At 49.4% G+C, this 23,118-nt stretch overlaps 1 protein-coding gene across 2 annotated transcripts in view; it reads right to left on the bottom strand.

Annotated features, from left to right (window-relative positions):
* Positions 1–23,118, bottom strand: part of LOC309978910 (F-box-like/WD repeat-containing protein TBL1X) — a 228,263-nt gene that overhangs the window by 25,606 nt on the left and 179,539 nt on the right. For both annotated transcript variants that reach the window (XM_082865581.1, XM_082865582.1), the window contains exon 5: positions 306–451. In XM_082865581.1, coding sequence (XP_082721707.1) covers positions 306–451 — 146 coding nt within the window. The remainder of the gene's footprint in view (positions 1–305; positions 452–23,118) is intronic.

Raw genomic sequence — 23,118 nt, 5'->3', positions numbered from 1 at the left:
TGTTTTTCCCATTTGGCAACGTAGTGTGACGTCAGTCCACAGCTGGCGATGTGCGCATGGATATGGAAAACGACACAACCACCTAAAGGGCCTCGGAAGATTGCTCCTTGGGTACAACAGAAGCGCCACCCCCCACTGAAGAAAGTATTTACCGCAAAGAGAGAAGGAACCCTAACCGACCGTGAGAGATGGCGGGGAACCGTGTGCTAAGGTGACGCGTCTTCCCAGCGCGCGCGCAATCCAGGGTGTGAGCGCGCACCATCCAGCGCGCGCGCGGCCTGGGCCCGCCCCGGGGGTGCACGTACCTCGTTGATGCTGATCTCGGCCTCCACATACTGCAGGCCCTTCTGCAGGATGGAGATGAGGGCAGCCGGCGGCACGAGAGTCCCATTGATGTTGGACTGGCTTATGTGGCTCTCGATACCGAACGTGAACGCCGAGTGCGAAAAACCTGCAGCAAGACAGGGAGGCCAGCGTTCCGTGAAGCCTGGACCAAGGGCGGAAGGCACAGCCACTGAGACCTAGCAGGCGGCACCGCTGATGTCAACGCGCTTAACAGCGGAAGGGACGTGGCCGGAGGATGCCCGGCCTGCGATGTGGAGTGTCGCGGGCAGGATCCGGCAGCGAGAGGGAGAGACGCAGAGCAAGGCAGCCCTCTGACTTGCGCGGGACGGGAAACAGCTGTAAAGGTAGAGCCCTTTCCGCGTTTTAAAAGCCAAACAGGCCCGTGTCGGCCCGGGTTCAAGGTTTCTGTTACAGCAGTCAGACCGCGGGGCTCTCGGCCTGGCTTGCAGGGCTCCTCCCAGAAGTTCAGGCTCACGTCTGCCTGCGCCCTCCCTGCAGTGCTCACGGCACGTGAATCTCACCACCAACTGTCCGAAGAAAAAGAGGTCGGTCTGGACTCAGTGGTGTGGCCTTGGGTCCTTTTACCGAAACACTGGGCGATCCCCTTGGCTAAGAGGTGCTGGGTTTCCCCCTTCCTCCCCTAGCACCCCTCAGCAAGTGCCTCTGTAGGAAGCTGCTGGCAACACTGGGCAAGTGAGAGGGGCTCGCAGGTAAGGTGTGGATGGAGCTGCCTGGAGGCAAACGTCGGGAGCAAACTCAGGACGGTGACTGCAGGTCGCAAACAATGCCTGTTTCAATAAAGGAGGGCACGGGGCAGGGTAGGGGGAGCTGCGGGGCCATGGGGGACAGGGCTGCGGGTCCGAGGCACAGGCTGCCTTTTGCTCTGTCAGACCCTCACCTGTGTGGGTCCCGGGCAGCCCACTCCCAAGGTGTCTCCGCCACGAGCGCCCTCCCATCACCCCTAGCTCATCCTACGTGCTGGCAGGTGGCTGGCGGGGGTCTCCCCGCCTCTCGAGCCACACTCACATTCATCAACCCAGCGGGCCCCCCGTCCTCCATCAGAGTCAACATCCTCAGTGCTTCTGCCTTTCGTTACCAAAACACAACCAGCCTTTGCAATGAACAAAACGCTCAGCAGATGGGAAGGTTCCCTCAGGCGAGAAGAGCTCTGTCTGCATCTGCGTCCCTTTCTCTCTCCAATCCCTGTTGCTCAGCCCACCTGCCGCTCGCGGCCTCATTATTAAGAATATATAAAACAGACACTTGATACTTATTTCAGGAGTAGCACCGTAGCTGCTGTTAACTTGTGTACATTTCTTTATGCACTGTAACCCCCTAAATTAGACTGCACAGGACAGCACCTCAGAGGCTCTCCCCGCACAGAGTCCCTCTGCTCTTACTCTCTGAAGGACATGAACAAACGCCCTTTGCAGTCAGCCTTCCCTTCTCCCTCTAACTTGTTTTCTCTCTCACTGCCCTCCGTTCCCCTACCCACTCCTGCCAAAACAGAACCATCCACCCCTGTGTTAACCAATGACTCTATCCCCCCGAGTCTCTGCCACCCTGTGGACGGTCTTAATCTCTAAGCTTTTATCACTCATTTTCCGGCAAGGGGTAGACTAGAAAAATCTGAGGTCAATGGATGGAGCAGGACCGAGTGGGTTCTTGGCTGGACTCCCCATCGCATGGGCTCATCCCTATATACTCCGGGCCACAATGGCTTCTCTCTCATAAGAATTCTTCCTGGGTGACAGCCCCGCCCACCTGGCTCCTACCATCTCTTCCATTCGTGTCTCCACCAGCTGATGGGACAGGACACTGGACTGAGAGCCATTTGTTATCCTCCTGGTATCTTCACAAGGTCTAGTGCTGGACTACACCCACCGCGGTAGTAATAAAATAACACCCGCCAGCCCTTACACGGTATACACTCTCTCAGTCAGGCATTGCTCCAAGGATTTCCTCCTAATTCCGTAACCCTCTGCAGTCATTCCCTCGTTCTCTTTTCTCCCTTTTACGGATCGGGTCCTGAGATCTCCCGAGGGTAACTGACAGACCCCAGTCACTAGCTCCAAACTCAGGCAGTAGGACACCAATCGCAGCCCACCACACAACTCCACCTAGAAACTTCTACAGAGTGTTCCACCAGAGCACAGCTTTGACTGTGACCAGGGCTCCTGACAAATACATCCCACTGACTGATGGAGCAGCTGTGGGAGAAAAGTCAAGCTTTTGGTGTATGTCTTAGTCCGTTACAGCTGCTATAACTAAACACCACACACTGGGTGGTGTCAGCAACAGACATTTATTTCTCACAGTTCCGGAGGCTGAAGTCCAAGATCAAGGTACTGGCAAATTCAGTGTCTGGTGAGAGCCCACTTCCTGGTCCACAGATGACTGTCTTTTCCCTGTAACCTCACAAGGTGGAAGGAGCAAGAGAGCTCCATGCGGCCTCTTAGAAGGGCACCAATCCCATTCACGAGGGCCCCATCCCCATGACCTAATCACCTCCTAAAGTCTCTGCCTCCAAATATCACACTGGGGATTATGCTTCAGCATATGTATTTGTGTGTGTGTGTGTGTGTGTGTGTGTGTGTGTGTGTGTGTGTGTGTGTGTGTGTGTTCGGAAGGGAAATACAAAATTCAGTCTACAGAAGTATTATTTCATTCATCTGCTCACCCACTCATTTATTCCCTCAAGTAACACAGGGCCATAAAAATGCTACTTTTTTTTTGAATTTTATTTTATTGATTTTTTAATACAGCAGGTTCTTATTAGTTATCCATTTTATACATATTAGTGTATCCATGTCAGTCCCAATCTCTTAATTAATCACACCACCACCCCTGCCACTTTCCCCCCTTGAGGTCCATACATTTGTTCTCTACATCTATGGCTCTATTTCTGCCATGCAAACCGGTTCATCTGTACCATTTTCTAGGTTCCACATATATGTGTTAATAATATAGGATATTTGTTAGCAATGCTACTTAAGTCACATGAAACACAGCAGATTCTGACTACCTTACCACCTTTAATCAAACCTGGGCACTCTGTGTCCATTATCTCAATCTTCAGAGCAGCTGTTCAGAGTTGGTGTTTCTGTTTTCCACATGAGAAGGACACATGCTGGAGAAATAAGATAACCTGTCCAAGGTCCATACATGTGATGAGAGGCTGAACTAGAATTTCAACTCTAGACTACGTGACTCCAAGGTTCACCTTGTTAACCTTACTTACTCTGAGACCCACGGGCACAGGAACCAAAATTCTTAAATTCTCCAGGTGGATGCCAAGTCCATTCCCAGCTGGACCCCCAGCAGCCACAGATACAGTGCAGGCAACTTGAAAGGAACTGGGTGCAAACCCACTTCTGAGCCAAGACTTGAATACGTCCTTGACTGCTCTCTTTATCTGGGTTGGGTATATAGTTTGGTTGCATAACTTTCTTATCTCTCCCCGTGATACTGCTCTTCCAAGTAGATTCCATTTCTAGAACATGTTGATGACGATACTCAGTGAAGGACGGCTGAAAGAAGGGGATGGAGCACTGAAGACGAATGGGGGTGTGTGTGTGAGTCTGAGGCTTCTGCAAAGAGGAGGGCTGAAAGCCATCTGCTAGAAGGAATGTCCCCCCACTAAAGCAAAATGATGACTAAGGAGGATAAAGCTCTATAAGGGAACCATGACCTTGAACACTTGGGTCCGCTATTGGAGATGACAGTAAATCATGACTGGAAGCTAGGTTATCTTCAAACCCTTGCTGTAATGTTCCATGTCACTTCTGAAAAGAGTCCTCCTATCTGTTTAAATTTACATTAGCTGCATTTCTTTGGACAGATCTGTGTGTGGCCTCCAAATCAATGGTTGCTTTCAGTCCATTTGTTTTTGAGACTTTCTTCTTGATTTCTGGCCAACCAGATTTCATCAAGGCAAGTGGGAGGGCCAGGCAGACAAAGTGTCAGGAGTCCTGGGTTCCGTCCTCGCTCAGCCACACAGGACCTGAGGGTCTGCGCCAGGCCACTTCACTGGGCTGGGCCTCCGTTTCCTCTACTACCATGCGGGGCTAAGGAGTACCTCAAGGAGCTGAAGGGAGCATCAGAGGCGAGAGCAGCAGGAACACAGAGACTTTTTCTAGTTTAAATTTATTTTTAATTGAAGTCTAGCTGATTTACAATGCTGTGTTAGTTTCTGCTGTACAGCAAAGTGGTTCCATTATACATACACACATTCTTTTTCATATTCTCTCCCATTATGGTTTATCACAAGATTTTTAAAAAAAATTTTATTGAAGGATAGCTGACTTACAATGTTGTGTTAGTTTCTTCTGTACAGCAAAGTGACTCAGTTATACATGTATATATTCTTTTCCATTGTGATCTGTCACAGAACATTAAATAGAGTTCCCTGTACTACACCTTGTTGTTTATCCATTCTACATATAATAGTCTGCATCTCCTAATCCCAAATTCCCGCTCAATCCCTTCCCCACCCTCCACCTTGGCAACCACAAGTCTGTTCTCTATGTCTGTGAGTCTGTTTCTGTTTTGTAGATGGGTTCATTTGTGTCATATTTTAGATTCCACATAGAAGTGATATCATATGGTATTTGTCTTTCTGTGTCTGACTCACTTCACTTAGTATAATCATCTCTAGGTCCATCCATGTTGCTGCAAATGGCATTACTTCATTCTTTTTTATGGCTGGGTAGTAAGTAATCCATCGTATATATGTACCACATCTTCTTTAGCCCATTCATCTGTCGATGGACATTTACATGGTTTCCACAGATGCTTTTTTTTTTTTTTTTTTTGCGGTACGCGGGCCTCTCACTGCTGTGGCCTCTCCCGTTGTGGAGCACAGGCTCCGGACGCACAGGCTCAGCGGCCATGGCTCACGGGCCCAGCCGCTCCGTGGCACGTGGGATCCTCCCGGACCGGGGCACGAACCTGTGTCCCCTGCATCAGCAGGCAGACTCTCAACCACTGCGCCACCAGGGAAGCCCCCGCAGATGCTTTTTAATCTAGATAGAAGACCATGAACTAGTGGAAACATCCCTTTTCCATGTTGCCTTGTCCATGCAATGAGGACAACTGATGTCGTTAGGGTACTTCCCGGTTCTGGAATTCATTCACCGTGGAACAGGGGGACGTCCTCAGCCTCTGTCGGGGAGGCCTGCTTGAGCAGTTCCTCTTAGGTCACGGTTGCTGCCCTGTGCCAAGGTGCCGTGTAATGCGCCACCTTGGAAGACTGGCATCTCCACGAAGGATGCCCCTGTGTTGGGGGTGGCCAGCCTCCATATGCCACCAGCAGCGCCCCACCCCTCCCAACGAGACTCCAGGGCTAATGAGCATATTCGTTTTCAGTCTGCCAGTGCTATGACTTGTGTGCCTTACGCCTCCTCAGCTGTCCCCCAGCTTTCAGTGCATCCCTTCTTCTCCCCAACAAGGCACTGGGAGGAACAGAGAACCGGATGTCAGTGACAGAGGTGGAAATGCTCAGAGCTGCTCAATGGCAGGTGTGGAAGTTGGTAAAAAGGGGCAGAATGCAGAGCTGGGTGGCACCTTGATGAAAGATTCCTGGCACGGCTCCGTGTGAGCGTCCTTGCTGTCCACTGCGCGGGCAGCCTGGAGCGGCCACTGAAGCCCGCAGACTTGCCTCCTGCTAAGCAAGAGGCATCCCCGATGAATCTCTCCTCAGGAAGGTTTCTCAGCTGTGGCATGACTGACATTTGGGCCAAACCATCCTTCGTTGGGCCAAGGAGCTGGAAGGGGCTGTCCTGTGCACTGTAGATGTTTAGCAGCATCCCTGGTCTCTACAAACCATCCTTCGTTGGGCCGGGGAGCTGGAAGGGGCTGTCCTGTGCACTGTAGATGTTTAGTGGCATCCGGGGCGCTGTCCTGTGCACTGTAGATGTTTAGCAGCATCCGGGGCGCCGTCCTGTGCACTGTAGATGTTTAGCGGCATCCGGGGCGCCGTCCTGTGCACTGTAGATGTTTAGCAGCATCCGGGGCGCTGTCCTGTGCACTGTAGATGTTTAGCAGCATCCCTGGGCTCTACAAACCATCCTTCGTTGGGCCGGGGAGCTGGAAGGGGCTGTCCTGTGCACTGTAGATGTTTAGCAGCATCCGGGGCGCCGTCCTGTGCACTGTAGATGTTTAGCAGCATCCGGGGCGCCGTCCTGTGCACTGTAGATGTTTAGCAGCATCCGGGGCACCGTCCTGTGCACTGTAGATGTTTAGCAGCATCCGGGGCGCCGTCCTGTGCACTGTAGATGTTTAGTCCTGTGCACTGTACATGTTTAGTAGCATCCCTGGTCTCTACATGGTAGATTTTTTTTTTTGGCTGCACCGTGCTGCGTGCAGGATCTTAGTTCCCCAACCAGGGGACGGAACCTGCAGCCACGGAGGTGAAAGTGCCGATTCCTGACCACTGGACCGCCAGGGAAGTCCCTCTACACACTAGATGCTAGTAGCAAGCCTCCTCTCGGCCATGACAACCAAAAAGGTCTACAGATATTGCCTAACTCACCCTAACCATGGCAGACAACCAATGGCCCAGAGGAAGCACACCCCCCGAAAGGACACAATCCACAGGTCTAGTCTACTCACACTTCTGCTGCATTTATAAACACCGTGGGTGGACTGCTGCCGTCGAAAAGCGCGTGACAGAATTCAGATGACACACGGTAACGGCGGATAACCAGACGAAGTGAAGATACTTCCGAGGAGAAAAAAGGGTATCATCATGATAAACTGGGAAAGGTTTAATGCAAGCACTACGTTTTTTATAAAGCACAGTAAGACCTTCAAGAGTAACTAATCTGAAAAGATACCTGCACCCCGACGTCCACTGCAGCACTATTCACAACAGCCAAGGCCTGGAAGCAACCCAAGCGCCCATCAGTAGATGAATGGATAGAGAAGATGCGGTGTGCACACAGTGAGACACACTAATGCCATTGGTAGCAACATGGATGGCCCTAGAGATGATCACACCAAGGTAAGTAAATCAGCAGAGACAAATACCATATGATATCACTTGTATGTGGAATCTAAAAAAATAGTACAAATGAACCTATTTACAAAACAGAAAGAGACTCACAGACATAGAAAACAAACTGATGGCTACCAAAGGGGAAGGTGGGGAGGGCTAAATTAGGAGTATGGGACTAACAGATACACACTACTATACATCACATAGATAACCAACAAGGATTTACTGTAGAGCACAGGGAACTATAGTCAATATCTTGTAATAAATTATAATGGAATCGAATTTTTTAAAAGAATATATATACATATCTATGTAGATATATATACCTCTCTCTACACGTATCAAATCACTTTGCTGTATACCTGAAACGAACACAATATCGTAAATCAACTATACTTCAATAAAAACAGTAAATTAAACAAAAAAAGATCTTGAAGAGTAAAATCCTTCCCATTTAGGGTGAAAGGTGCTACCATCTCATGAGAGAGGAAAACAGCAGGTGAGTGAAGGTGCTTCACCCAACTAGGCAATAAAAACAGATTTAAAACAAACTAGGTACATGCTTTGTTTAATGCAAAACCACTAAGCCACACCTCTTTCACAAATGGCTTCCCAAACCATTCGAGTCGTGCAGTGAACCATCCTGCCCCATTAATGTTGGCCTGATTCATCAGCAAAGCCTGCTAAATGATCACTCACGGCCCTTAGACACACTGCTTATTCGGCAGAGAAAAGCAGACACGGAATACTTAGGCAGCTGTGCCGTTGGTTCTGCATCTTCAGCTGGAACAAATACCAAGGGCACCGATTTGAGGCACTAAAACGCAGAACCTTTATGAAGTACTTAATGGACTTTATACTTGGAATACTGACAGCTATCCAAGGCCAATGGGCACGATACGAAAATTACTTAGATCAGGGATAGGCAAGCTGAGGCCCACGCTGCCTGTGCCTAGAAATAAAGTTTGACTGGAACACAGCCACGCACATGAGTTGATATATTGCCTACAGCTCCTTTCACACTACGATGGCAGAGCTGAGTAGCTGCAACAGAGCTAGTACGGCCAACAAAGCCCAAGATATTTACCATCTACTCCTCTATAGGAAAAGCGTGCCAACTTGATTACTGTATATATACATATAGATAGACAGATATACACACACACACACGTAGATAAATGTATGTATACATATAGATAGATATACACACACGTAGATATATGTATGTATACATATAGATAGATATACACACACGTAGATATATGTATGTATACATATAGATATACACACACACGTAGATATACGTATGTATACATATAGATATATACACACGTAGATATATGTATGTATACATATAGATACACACACACGTAGATATATGCATGTATACATATAGATATACACACACACACGTAGATATATGTATGTATACATATAGATATACAGACACACACACACGTAGATATATGCATGTATACATACATGTGTACACACACACGGACCACACAAAAGCAGATGTCATGGCCTCCCATATGTGCTCTTTCATTTCTTTCTGCTGCGGACTGAATGTCTGTCTCCCCCAAATTCATATGTTGACACCCACCCTCCTAAGGTGATGGTATTAGGTGGCGGGGCCTTGGGAGGCGGTGAGGTCATGAGGGCAGAGTCCTCATGAATGGGATTGGTCCTTATATCAACACGAGCAGGAACTCCCAGTTATCTCTGTAGGAGTAAATATAACTTTCTTCCCAGAGCACTTTGCGGGGCTGTCAGGGGGTCCCACCGAACCTGCCGGCACCCAGGACTTCTCAGCCTCCAGAGCGACGAGAAACAAGCGTGTGTGCTTATAAGCCACTCAGTCTGCAGTGCTCTGTTACAGCAGCCCAAAGGCACTAAGACTCTCCTCCTGCTCTGTCTGATGAACAGTGGTAACAACGGCAGCAGCCTGGCAGCCGACATTTACTCCGTGCTTCCTCTGTGTCCGGCAGCAGCGTTCAGGCTTTCCAGGTGCTACTTGATGGGACACAGAACTACCACAGTAACCTGGCTGATGCCCCACAAGGAACCTAGGACTTACTCTCCTTCCCAAAAGCAGTGAGGAGCCTGCAGGCCTGGGAATAGCCCTCGAGGCCTCTCATTCCCTGTGTTGTTTTTGTTTTTGTTTTTTAATTTTATTAATTTATTTATTTTTGGCCGTGTTGGGTCTTCGTTTCTGTGCGAGGGCTTTCTCTAGTTGTGGTGAGCGGGGGCCACTCTTCATCGTGGTGCGTGGGCCTCTCACTGTCGCGGCCTCTCTTGTTGCGGAGCACAGGCTCCAGATGCGCAGGCTCAGTAGTTGTGGCTCATGGGCCTAGTTGCTCCGCGGCATGTGGGATCCTCCCAGACCAGGGCTCGAACCCGTGTCCACTGCACTGGCAGGCAGATTCTCAACCACTGCGCCACCTGTTTTAAGCCTGGCCTTATCTCACTGCTTCTCCAGGCTGCTTTTGCTAGAAGCACACACCTGCCTTCCTGCAGGATGGCTCTGCTTGTACTCTGCTCTCTTGGTCCAGAACAGTGGTTTGTGCTTTTCAAGCGAGGGCCATTCCATCTGCCAGAGGAAGGTGCTGGGCAGTACCTGGAAACATCTTTGCTCATCACCAGGGGCTGTGTGTGTGTGTGTGTGCTGCCGGCTAGCAGGTAGAGACCAGGGAGGCTGCTAAACACCTACCATGCACAGGACAGCTCTCCAAGCCAAAGAACGATCCAGCCTCGAAGCCAGTGGGGTCAGGCTGGGCGACCCTGCCGCTCAATTCCCTCTCCCTTACCGCTGAGACCTCTCGGTCCCCAGGCCTGTGGCCGCGCGTCCTTGCTCTTTGTCCTCTCGCTAGGAGACGGCCGCTCTCTGCTCCCAGCTCCCGCGGCAGCCTCCCCGTTCCTCCATCTTGCCGTGGTGCAGCGCGCAGCACCCTCTTTATCCCCATTTGTCTCCCAGCGCCTGAGAAGGCTGACGACGCTCCCTGAGGGCAGGAAGCCCATCGGGATTCATCTGGTAACACAGAGCGCCTTCCTCAGTACAGCAGCTGGGGCTGCAGATGGATTGGTAGAGTGGCTGAGAGACACTGGTGAAGCTGATGTAGACGAAGGGGGTGAGAAACTGAATAAAACTGAGTCCTTATTGTTTTCAGAATGAAAGACTAGGAAGAAGTACAAGAATGAAGGATTTAGGTGCAACGGCATAACAGAGGGAAAACAGCTTTTATTTTTTATAACATCTTTATTGGAGTATAATTGCTTTACAACGGTGTGTTAATTTCTGCTGTATAACAAAGTGAATCAGCTATACATATACACATGTCCCCATATCTCCTCCCTCTTGCGTCTCCCTCCCTCCCTCCCTATCCCACCCCTCTAGGTGGCCACAAAGCAACGAGTTGATCTCCCTGTGCCATGCGACTGCTTCCCACTAGCTATCTATTTTACATTTGGTAGTGTATATATGTCCATGCCACTCTCTCACTTCGTCCCAGCTTACCCTTCCCCCTCCCTGTGCCCTCAAGTCCATTCTCTACGTCGGCGTCTTTATTCCTGTCCTGCCCCTGGGTTCTTCAGAACCATTTTTTTTTCCTAGATTCCATATATACCTGTTAGCATACGGTATTTGTATTTCTCTTTCTGACTTACTTCACTCTGTATGACACTCTCTAGGCCCATCCACCTCACTACAAATAACTCAGTTTCGGGAAACCAGCTTTTAGATGAAGATGTCATACAAGCAACAGTCTCAAAACACCAAAGAGAGCTCTTGGCCATATGTCTATTCCAGAATTAAAAACCCATCACGTTATTTGAGAATAATAATAGTTAATCATAAAGGTAATGATATTAAGTGCTTATTATGTGTATCAGCCCTTTTCATGAATTAGGTTAGCGAGTTGGCAACAACCTATGATTCAGTCTTAATAAATCCCTATTACAGATGGGGAAATTGAGTCACAGAGCAGTTAAAAGTGATTTCCCCGAGGGCACACAGCTAGCAAGTGGCCATCTGATCTCTGAGTCCATTCTCTTAACCCACACACCAGACACTACTAAAAGTTGTTTAGAAACCTCTGAATGATTCAAAATGGTATCCTTTTTAAAAAGAGGAAGAAAATCATCTCATCAGTTAATACCATTTATATTTCAAATTTCAACAAAATAAGTTGCAAACAAGGCCTACGTTGCAGAAACTAGACAGATGCTTTCCAGGTTAAAGAGGCAAACAAAGACGAAGTGTATGAAGAAAACTATATGAGGAACAAGAGACAGCAAAGTCAGACGCAGTGGTGCAGGAGTTTGCTACTGTTCCTTTACGCGGGCCTCTCACTGCCGCGGCCTCTCCCGTCGCGGAGCACAGGCTCCGGACGCGCAGGCGCAGCGGCCAGGGCTCACGGGCCCAGCCGCTTCGCGGCACGTGGGATCCTCCCGGACCGGGGCACGAACCCGCGCCCCCTGCGTCGGCAGGCGGACTCTCAACCACTGCGCCACCAGGGAAGCCCTGGTACTGTTTCTTTTTGTTCACAGAGAGAACACACTTCACCCATGTGCTCCGAGGCCCGGGCCTGCCCTCACTTGCTTCCCCGGCTTCCTTTTCTGACCAACAAACAGGTGGAATTAGGCGATCTCCGAGGTCCCTTTCAATTCTAAAATTCTAGGCAGAGGAAAAAATGACCTTATCGTCCCAATCAAACCCACGGGATTTTAATTTATGGAGGTGAGTGAGTGATGACACGGAGAGATGAAGGCCACGGAAAGAAGAAGCCATTACTTACAACTCCAGTGGGAAGCGGCCACGCCAGGCCACCAGGGCCACAAGAAACCTTATCACATGCAGAGACCAGACGCCAAGAAACAGAGAGAGGAACCGGGACCACGGCTTTATGAACATAACGGAGGGTGGGGAGCTTGGTGGGGGTGCCCCCGACTGGACAGGAAGTGAAAGCACACATGTGAGAGTCTGTGCATGGGGGGACTGTAATACAATTTCCACATGCCTGCAAAAGCCACCTCGAGAGAGAGAGAGAGAGGTCAATGGCTCTGGCCGTCGCTCCAGCCCTAAGATTAATGACCACCAAGCAGCCACTGGTCAACACACTCATCCAGTCCAACTGGCCACTGGGATTTGACAATGGGGTCATTCTGAAAACGAAACTGTGGACTGCTAAGGAATACGTAGCACTTCCTTACTTCTGTAACATCCCTGGACACGGCGCAGTCAGCACAGCTTCTCCTCTGGCAGTACTTCCCGGATCACAAAGTTTTCTCTAACAGCACTGCAGCTGCCTGCAAAGCGGCCCGCCTTCCTCTTGGGGGGCGAGGAGGGTGGGGGACCGGATGACTCAGGTGTGCGGGTGGGGACAGTACTGATAAAAATAAAGACGGGAGAGAGGCTGAGGGTGGTCCAGAGCGAGCTGGACCAAATAAATCAAACAGAGGAACACACACACACACACAGACACGCACACATGCACACACACGGAGTGAGAAGATGTAAACAGAAAAGGCGGGAGAATAAGAAATCATACCCTCATCTCTGGGGGCTGATGTATTATCAGTTCACTTCTTCTTTTTGGAAGTGATGGATTCGTCTCACCAGAGGATTACGTTTTCTGCCCGGGCAGCAATTTATAACCGTAAACTCTAGTTCTACCCATGGTAAGAAGCACAAACATATGCTGAGAGTTCTTTTTGATTTTTCAGTCTACATCACTACACATGTTCATGACAACTCTACACTTCAATGTGTTTATCTTAAAAAAAAAAAAAAAAATCCCCGAGACCCAGCTCTCCCGTACTGTCCCAATTCTCCAGTATCTTGCTGGAGAAAAAACCGAGTGCAGGGAGGTGGCTTTCTGAGCCGCAGACCTGTTCTCACTGACCTGCCGTAACGCGGAATTCAGCGTAAAATGGGACTGCTTGGATGGCGCCCAGAAGAAATACCAGGAGGACCTCGTTAAAAACAGGGCTTCACTTCTAACATCTGGCCTGGACCCCAGGGGTGGCGGCGGAGAGCAGCTTGGGCTGCTGGCTGTTGCAGACCTCGCACCCCTGCCAAGACTTGTAACATCCGCTAAACCTGGGAGGCCTCCAGGAGGAGAGAGCACGAGTCAGGTTGTAAACCAAGGGTGCTACTTCCTCCTGGGGCCACAGCTGGCCGGGGGGGCGGCAGCTCCGCGAGGGGCGCCGGGGAGGCGGCCGCCTGCCCCCACAAGCTCACCCAGACCTCAGCTCCCGCTTCCGGCCGCCGCTCGGAGAAGCCTCGCTCGGAGCCCGCCCCTTCTGGAACCGTGGCCGCAACGGCTTTGAACCCTCGTGAACTCTGCTATTCGTTGACTGGGAAAGTCGAGCACGACTGCCAAACCGGAGATTTACAACGGACAGCACGGTTAAAAACTACAATTAACATAGGACTTGGGGGAAAAACAGAGAAACCAAGTTGGAGGAGAGAGGGAATAAGTCAAGCATTATATGCTCGACACAAGTGCTGTTCTCACACGGGGGATTTCCTCCAGTCCGCTTGCCCTACGCAAAGTAATTTTTACGTGTAACTCTTGGGGTCCTAGAATTCCGCACCCGTGTTCTTTCTAACCTAACACAATACGAGCATTTCCCCCGGCTGCTAATTGGTCTCAACAGTCACCATTTTGGTTGAGTCTCTGTTTTCACTGCGAGTCATCCCTGACTTACACACACGGCCTCCAGATTTACTTTCAAAGACTAATCAGTGGCTTCCCACTGGACAGCCTGGCCTTCCTGTGCTGCTGACCCAGCGTCCCAGTACTTCCTTCCTTCCCCTCCCGTCCCGTATCCTTTGTTCCCCTCGCCAAGATGGTTCCTCCTCCATAAACACGCGGGGCTTTGCTGAGCCTCCCAGCACGAACTCTGGCTCTTGGTTTTGGTTGAAATGCTCTCGTTCCTCCTTTGCCTGAAGAGTTCTAGCTCAAGTGCCTCCTGCTCTCTGTACCCTCCCCTGTGGTCCTCTGCGAACTCCTCCAACCTCACTTTTATCAGCCTCTGTGTCACACGCCTCTTTAATATCTGTGACACCCTCTAGGTGGGGAGGAAAAGACTTCCCCCTCCCATCTGTCCTTCCAACCCCAGCACCTAGGGCAGTGCCACCACTCAACAGACAAGCCAGCGAGAGACAGGTAGAGACCTGCAAACCACGACAACTGCTTTATTCGTGCATATCAAGGATTACCGGATGGCATCCCTACCTCTGACAGTACCTAAAACAATTTTACGTAGCACAGGGCCAAATCTTTTAAAGTCAAAGTTATTTACTTTAATGTGCCTCATGCAAGTACAATTAATAGATGTATTTGAAAATTTAGGATAAAGTAACTGCTTCAATTTAAGGAAAAATGTTAATAAATATTAACAAAATACTTTTAGGTAGAAGCAAAAATGATGTAGACAGTACAAGAGAACTGAGGATGGGAAATACATGTGTCGACAGAGGAGGGCAACAGAAGTGTCCAAAAGACAAGGAAGTAATCAATACTCACTATACACACATGGGGGCAGCAGGGGCGTCCAGGTTCCCTGCATGGGAAGAAACTCCTACATTCCATTAGTAGGCTTGGACAGGAGTCTGCAAACTATATCCTCTGAGCCAAATCTGTTCCCTTGCCTGTTTTTGCAAATAAAGTTTTACTGAAACACAGCTACTCTCATGTGTCTATGTCTTTTTTTTTTTTTTTTTTTTTTTTTTTTTGCGGTACGAGGGCCTCTCACTGTTGTGGCCTCTCCCTTTGTGGAGCACAGGCTCCGGACGCGCAGGCTCAGCGGCCATGGCTCACGGGCCCAGCCGCTCCGCAGCATGTGGGATCTTCCCAGAATGGGGCACGAACCCGTGTCCCCTGCATCAGCAGGCGGACTCTCAACCACTGCGCCACCAGGGAAGCCCATGGCTATGTATTTTTGGTGGCTGCTTTCGCACTACAAAGACAGAAATGACTGGTTGTGACAGAGATGAAAATACTTACTATCTTTTACAGAAAGATTTCTCTAACTAATCCAGGGGAGAGACCTAAACTAGGTGATGGGACCAACAGGTGCTTAGGAAAGCAGTTTCTGATCCCTCAACTTGTTTTATGAGGCCACTATAACCCTAAGATCCAAACATGATGAGGAAATCCAAAAAGGAACACCACAGCCTAGCTTCTTTTGGTAAAATACACTCAAATATTCCAGACACAGAACAAACGGAATTCAGTGATATATATGAAGAGGACAAAATGTCCGGGCCAAGTGAAGTTTATTCCAGGAATGCAGGCTTTAATGTCGAAAGATAAATCAACAATTTCACCACGTTAAGAGTCAAGAAAGGGCTTCCCTGGTGGCGCAGTGGTTAAGAATCCACCTGCCAATGCAGGGGACACGGGTTCGAGCCCTGGTCCGGGAAGTTCCCTCATGCCGCGGAGCAACGAAGCCCGTGCGCCACAACTACTGAGCCTGTGCTCTAGAGCCCGCAAGCCACAACTACCGAAACCCGTGTGCCTAGAGCCCATGCTCCGCAACAAGCAACCGCGACGAGAAGCCCACGCACCGCAACCAAGAGTAGCCCCTGCTCGCCACAGCTAGAGAAAGCCCGCGCGCAGCAACAAAGACCCAAGGCAGCCCAAAATAAATAAATTAAAAAAAAAAAAAAGAGTCCAGAAAAATCACTTAAGTGTAAGGTTCCAGAGCTAGATGGCCTGCTGTGAATCCTAGCTCTACGACTTCCTGGCAGTGTGACCCAGGCAAGTGGCTACCTTCTCAACGCCTTGGGTTTCTCATCTGTCAATGATAGCGGCAGCTGCACCTCCTTCTTAGGGGTAATGGTTTTATCGGTCAAGTACTTAGAATCATGCCTGGCACACAGCACGTGCTCGACAAGTGGGTGCCACTGTCACTAAGGCAAAGCAGTGACAATGGGGAAAGAGGTGGCACTGACAAGATACGGGGAGTACCCAGCTGATGGAGACAGTAGGAAAGATATTATGGAGAAGGAATATTTGAACAGGATTCTGATGTTTTCATATTAAACCACGACACGATTATGGGACAGAGGAAGTTTTTCTTTGCCAGGGAGGGACAGTGGTCAGGAAATGGCAATGGTATTAAGTGTGGAATTATGTTAAAGAATGCTTGGGAGATATACAGCCAAAACAGCAGTATGGAAGGCAACAGAGCGGCTGGAGGTAGATTACAAGACTGGGGGATCAGAGGGGTTAGGGATGGACCCCCACACTGGGGAATCAGAGAGGTGAGGGATGGACACCTAGACTGGGGGTGAGTAGAGAGGCTAGGGATGGACCCCCAGACTGGGGGATCAGAGAGGTGAGGGATGGATACCTAGACTGGGGGTGAGTAGAGAGGCTAGGGATGGACCCCCAGACTGGGGGATCAGAGAGGTCAGGGATGGACACCTAGACTGGGGGACCAGTTAGCTTAGGGATGGACCCCCAGATTGGGGGATCAGAGAGGTTAGGGATGGACACCTAGACTGGGGGTGAGTAGAGAGGCTAGGATGGACACCTAGACTTGCAGAAGGAACAGCACACTGGCCACATAGACATGGGAGAGAAAGAAAAGGATGTCACCTTGGGGACAATGGCATTTAAGAAGTGGGTGGTGGAGACATCAGTAGAGCAACATATAGAAACTTGGGAGAAAAAGGACAGTGTTGTGTCTGACAGTCCAGATGACTGGCTCTTCAGTCTGGAAGGAAGAAAGGGAACTGAAATTGGCAGGAAATAAAATACATCAAAGCCGGACACTTTTAAAGTCACATTAGAATTTCAGAGCAGGCGGATCTTAAATGTAATGGTGTATGAACTTTGGAAACAGGCACCTTCGTAAGTGGTTATTTCGTCTTAGCTAAAAAAGGGAAACAGGAACCATCTTAGGTTTTTTCATATCATCACTAACGTTTAAAGTAGGAAACTACGGTATAATAAGACTTCAGGGCATGTTCGACAGCATCTAACCTCTCTCTGATGGCAATACCAAGGGAAATTGCTTGGCTATATTGAGCAAGACACATACTTAAACAACTGTAACTTATAAACACTCAACTGATTTTCAAGTGGTTTTTATTCTAATTGCTTCCCCCCACTGCCCCCCCCGACACATTAATGAGCACAAGAATGGCAAGTCTTGAATCTCAGCTTTTACACACATACAAATGAGAGCAGTAAACTTAGAAAAGATTGCACAACCAAAACTGCACGGGAAATGGGATGATTGTGAACATCTGGGACATAAAAAGGCAATTTCTCCACGGTTCCGTTTTGCTACTCTAAGCGGTTATCATCAAACCCAAAGAGCAGTTTAGGAAAACACTCTTTCTGAACGAAGTGGAGCTCACTGGCAACTAGCACTACAAGAGGGTCTGTGATGAGACGATTCTCATAGTACAGGTTCTTCCCGACGCCCATGCACAGCGTAAGGGGAGGCTCAGCCCCTCTGCAGACTGTGCTCTGCAAAGGGAACGTGGGCAGGCTTCGCTGGAGGAGGAGTGTGCGTTAGTGATGCCACAAAGCTCTCTTGGGGCTGCTTTACTCTTTTCTACATAAGAGGCGTGGGCATCATATTCTCCAGCTACTTATCCACCCCTACATGTTTTCAAGTGATTTTTTAAAAGTGAGGTAAACACATACTCACAAATGCATAAGTGACGGATATGCAAGCACAACCTGGACTGGACTGGGGCAGGATGGACACAGCCAGGGCCTGTCCAGGTTCTCCTTCCGTCCCCCTCAGCAGGTGCTGCAGGCCCCCCATGACTGCCCTCTGAAATAAACCTGGACACCAAAGCTTGGGTGGCTAGCAACACCACGCGTGTGTCATCGTACATGCTGCTGGGAGAATGAGGTACCATCAGGTCGCTCCACCAGGAGAGGACACCTGCAAAGCTGTGCCCGGTTCTCCTGGACTGGACCCCATGCACCTTTTCCCTTGGCCGATTGTAATCTGTATTTTGCGGGGGGGGGGGGGGGGGCGGGTGTATTAATTTTTTAAAAATAAATTATTTTATTTTTATTTATTTTTGGCTGCGTTGGGTCTTTGTTGCTGCGCGCAGGCTTTCTCCAGTTGCGGCGAGCAGGGGCTACTCTTTGTTGATGTGCGCGGGCTTCTCATTGCAGTGGCTTCTTTTCTTGTGGAGCACGGGCTCTAGGCACGCAGGCTTTAGTAGCTGTGGCACATGGACTCAGTAGTTGTGGCACGTGGGCTCAGTAGTTGTGGCGCACAGGCTTAGTGGCTCCGCGGCATGCGGGATCTTCCCGGACCAGGGCTTGAACCCGTGTCCCCTGCATTGGCAGGCGGATTCTTAACCACTGTGCCACCAGGGAAGCCCCTTGATAAAATTTTAATGGAGAAAAGTTGAAGCTATCAATTCAAAATAAAGGGCACTATCAGATGTTGCATAAACAAGACATTTGAACAAACAAAATATAAACCCACTTATACTACAATTAAGAGGAACATAACAGAAATAGAGACACACAGGATTGACTTTGATTGAGCTGTATCTTTTCTCTCCAGCCTTCCTGAGGTATAACTGACATATGCCAATTTGTACACTGTGATGCTCTGACACACGGATATATACTGTGGAAGGGTTACACAACAGGCTACTTAACACAGGCGTGGCCTCACACAATTAACCTGTGTCTACTTCAGGGAGAGCACCACGCAGTATATTATAATCTGTATCTTGTGCTGTAATCCACTGAGTGTGACAGTTACTAAACTCTGTGAATCTTTCTAGCAAACCATCGAGCCTGAGGGTGCTCTAGGGGGCGCAGCCCACAAACCACCAGAAAGGCACTGCTTCCACCTCCTGGAAGACATGAGCACATGAGACATCACTGCTTTACAGGATTTTATTTTAGTTTTATTTATTTTTTTATTTTGGTCGGGCGGCTTGTGGGATCTTAGTTCCCCGACCAGGGATCGAACCCGGGCCGCGGCACCGAATCCTAACCGCTGGACCGCCAGGGACTCCCTCACATGATTTTAAAGGTACTTTCGTCCTCTACTCATATGGACAAACTGTTCAGGTCTTCCTGATTTATTATTTAATGAAACTAATGTTTTCCTTTATGATTTCTAAAGCAAAGGCTACCACTACCTCAGAGAAATGCCTGTCTTTACCGTTTCACAAAGATTCTCTTTCTAAATAGGGACAACATTAGCAATGGAGAAGAGCCCCTGCAGTCAAAAATATTTTTAGAGCCTCAGCTGAACAATAAGCCCTGAACTTGCGTTTAAATTAAGATAGTTGAACCATTAAAATGACTTCCCAGATCCGGGGAAACGTGTCTTGCATAAGAAGTCATTCCACGGTCCCAGGAACCACGGCGGAGCCTGCCGGATGATGTGTCAGCTGCTGGGATTACAGAGGGCAATGCCGCTTAATCATTTCTGGAGATGCAATTATTCAAAAATATTAAGAGGAACACCCTTTTCCTGGTTATCTAAACTCCTCACTGGGAGTCCAAAGCACCCCCCCAAACCGAAAACAAAACCCAGACTGAAGACTGCTACTCCCGATTATTTTATTATCTGCTAGAGAATGGTGCTGGCAGACTTCCCTCTTCCTCGAGTGGAAAAATACCCTGGAAAAATTTAATAAAAACAGGGACTGCATTATGCTCACTGTTAAAGTCTACTTGAGCTCTGTAGCAGAAGGAATCAAAATGCAGCCCAAGAAGACGATAAAGAGTGAGAAAATGAGAATGCCATCACAACTCCACTTTCCAATAAAAACTAACCGGAAGAAGAAACATCCCACAGCTCAAGGATGTGTATCAGCGGTTCTCAACTGGAGATGATTCTGCCCTCCAGGGGACATCTGGCAAAGCAGAGACATTTTTGGCTGTAACACGGGAGGGTGGGGAAGCGTTGCTGTCATCCAGTGGGTGGAGACCAGGGGTGCGGTTTAACAACCTACAATACCAGACAGCCGCACCGGCAAAGAACAACCCGCCCCAAAAGTCAACAGTGCTGAGGCTGAGAAGCCCTGGCTCTTTCCTGACTGCCAGGAGAGGCTGACAGTCTTTTGATAATGCACGCTCCTGTGGCCATTCAGAATATCTCCAGAGATTAAGACCCTCAACTCTGCCCACCTAATAGAATTCTTCAAGCTAAAGACCATGAGGGGATATTTAACAACCTCGTACAACACTGGAAAAGGGGTGGGGAACACTGCATAGACTTTTATCCTCCCCGTAAAAATACAGCCCGTCCAGTACCTATGGTCCCAATCAAATGCAGAATTGCTTCTCACGACAATTACCCAGGAGGAGACGGCCAGGTGAGCACGGCATACGATGCACACCTGAGTTTGCTGAGTTCCCAAGGAAGCAAAAACTTGTGCTATGTACACATGACAACTGCCGATCACCTTCAGATGACCTTTCTTTATTTCTTCTGTTTCCAAAAGCCCCAGAAGGTGAGTGTGGCTATCCACTTCTTAGTTAATACAGCTATTAGTGGAATCCGAGTAAAACAGACACCCCATCAAAACCTAGGCCTAGGGGCTTCCCTGGTGGTGCAGTGGTTGAGAGTCCGCCTGCCGACGCAGGGGACGTGGGTTTGTGCCCCGGTCCGGGAAGATCCCACATGCTGCGGAGCGGCTGGGCCCGTGAGCCATGAGACCCATGAGACATACACTGAGACTGCGTGTCCGGAGCCTGTGCTCCGCAGCAGGAGAGGCCACAACAGTGAGAGGCCCACGTACCGAAAACAACAACAACAACAACAGAAAAAAACCCTAGGCCTACACAATGGCTAATGACCTGCAAATTCTAATTAAAATGTCTCGGCCTCGGTTGTATTACTGACGTCTCTCTCTCTCACACACACACACAGCTCTGCAGACCATGGAAGTGCAAAATTATCACTCCTGTTTAATTTTTTTGTTTAATAATTTCAAGATTATCATGGACTGACGGGAAGTTGTGAAAACAGTGGAGTCCTGTGTGCCTTTCAGCCAGCCTCCCCCAGTGGTGACATCTTATCTCGCCCTAGGACAATATCAAAACCGAGAAGTTACATCCAACCGACTGGTCACCTGACTGCAAACCTTCTCCAGGTTTCGCCATTTCTGACCTGTGCGTGTGCGCGTGCGCATCACCTATGCACGTAGCGTGTAAAATATTATCCCATGTGTCCATGTGTGATCATCTCTGCGGTCAAGACGCAGAGCTCTTTCATCAGCACGAAAGAACTCCCCCACAGCAGCCCTGTGCAGGTGGACCAGCCACCCGACGCCCGGCAGTCATCTCTGCAGGCTTGCCATTTTCAGAGCGCTCTACAAAAGGAACCGCACAGTCTGTGGCCTTTGACGATGGCTTGGTGTTTCCAGCACATCTCCTTGGAGACCCACCCAGGCTGTGTCATGTATCGATAATTCGTTCCCACTTATTGCTGAGTGGGACTCTGGGATGTGGACATATCACAATCTGTGGAGCCAATCACAGACATTTGGGACATCTCCAGCACACTGCTATTGCAAAACATGCCGTTTTCAGCATTATTTTTAAAAAATAACCAGATTTTTGTAGGATACCAACCTAGCTCAAAAATGACGCTACGTGTGCCAAGGACTCACCCCAAATGCTGTATAGTTCTATTAAAAAGCCTTTCAGTGTTAATAATGTTACTGTGGAATTTAAGTGGTTTCTTATCTTCCTTTTGAGACATATTTTCCAAACTCTGAAATACTCTATACAGAAAACTTACCTATAATACTGTGATTTATTTAAAAGTTGTGGTTAAAATATACATGACATAAATGCACCGTTTCACCTATTTGAAGTGTCCAGCTCAGTGGCATGAAACACATTCCTACTGTTGTGCAACCACCCTCACCGTCCATCTCCAGAACCTGTTCATCTTCCCCAGCGGAGACTCTATCCCCTTCCCACACAAACTCCCCCTTCCCTCCTTCACCTGCCGGCACCCACCTTTCCGTCCGTGTGGACGTGACTCCTCCAGGGACCTCGTGTGAGTAGAAGCGCGCAGGATCTGCCTTTTGTGCCTGGCTTACTTCACTGAGTGCAGGGCCCTCAAGGTCCATCCCCGTGGGAGCACGGGTCCGAGTTGCCTTGCTTCGTAAGGCCGGGTAACATCCCACTGAATGGAGGAGCCACACTGTGCTTCTCTCTCATCCGTCATGGACACTGGGTTGCTTCCACTGTGATTTTTTTTTTTTTTTTTTTTTGGCTGTGTTGGGTCTTCGTTTCTGTGTGAGGGCTTTCTCCAGTTGCGGTGAGTGGGGACCACTCTTCATCGTGGTGCGCGGGCCTCTCACTGTCGTGGCCTCTCCCGTTGCGGAGCACGGGCTCCTGACGCGCAGGCTCAGTAGTTGTGGCTCACGGGCTCCAGACGCGCAGGCTCAGCAGTCGTGGCTCACGGGCCTAGTCGCTCCGCGGCATGTGGGATCCTCCCAGACCAAGGCTCGAACCCGTGTCCCCTGAATCGGCAGGCAGATTCCCAACCACTGTGCCACCAGGGAAGCCCCCACTGTGATTTTTTTTTTTTTTTGCGGTACGCGGGCCTCTCACTGCTGTGGCCTCTCCCGTTGCGGAGCACAGGCTCTGGACGCGCAGGCTCAGCGGCCATGGCTCATGGGCCCAGTACCGCTCCGCGGCATGTGGGATCTTCCCAGACCAGGACACCAACCCGTGTCACCTGCATTGGCAGGCGGACTCTCAACCACTGCGCCACCAGGGAAGCCCCTCACTGTGATTTTTTTTAGG

The sequence above is a fragment of the Leucopleurus acutus genome (genome assembly GCF_964270905.1).
Source record: "Leucopleurus acutus genome assembly, chromosome: Y".
In the NCBI taxonomy this organism is placed as follows: Eukaryota; Metazoa; Chordata; class Mammalia; order Artiodactyla; family Delphinidae; genus Leucopleurus; species Leucopleurus acutus.
Note: the sequence above shows the minus strand (reverse complement) of the source record. Positions and strands in the feature narration are given on the sequence as shown.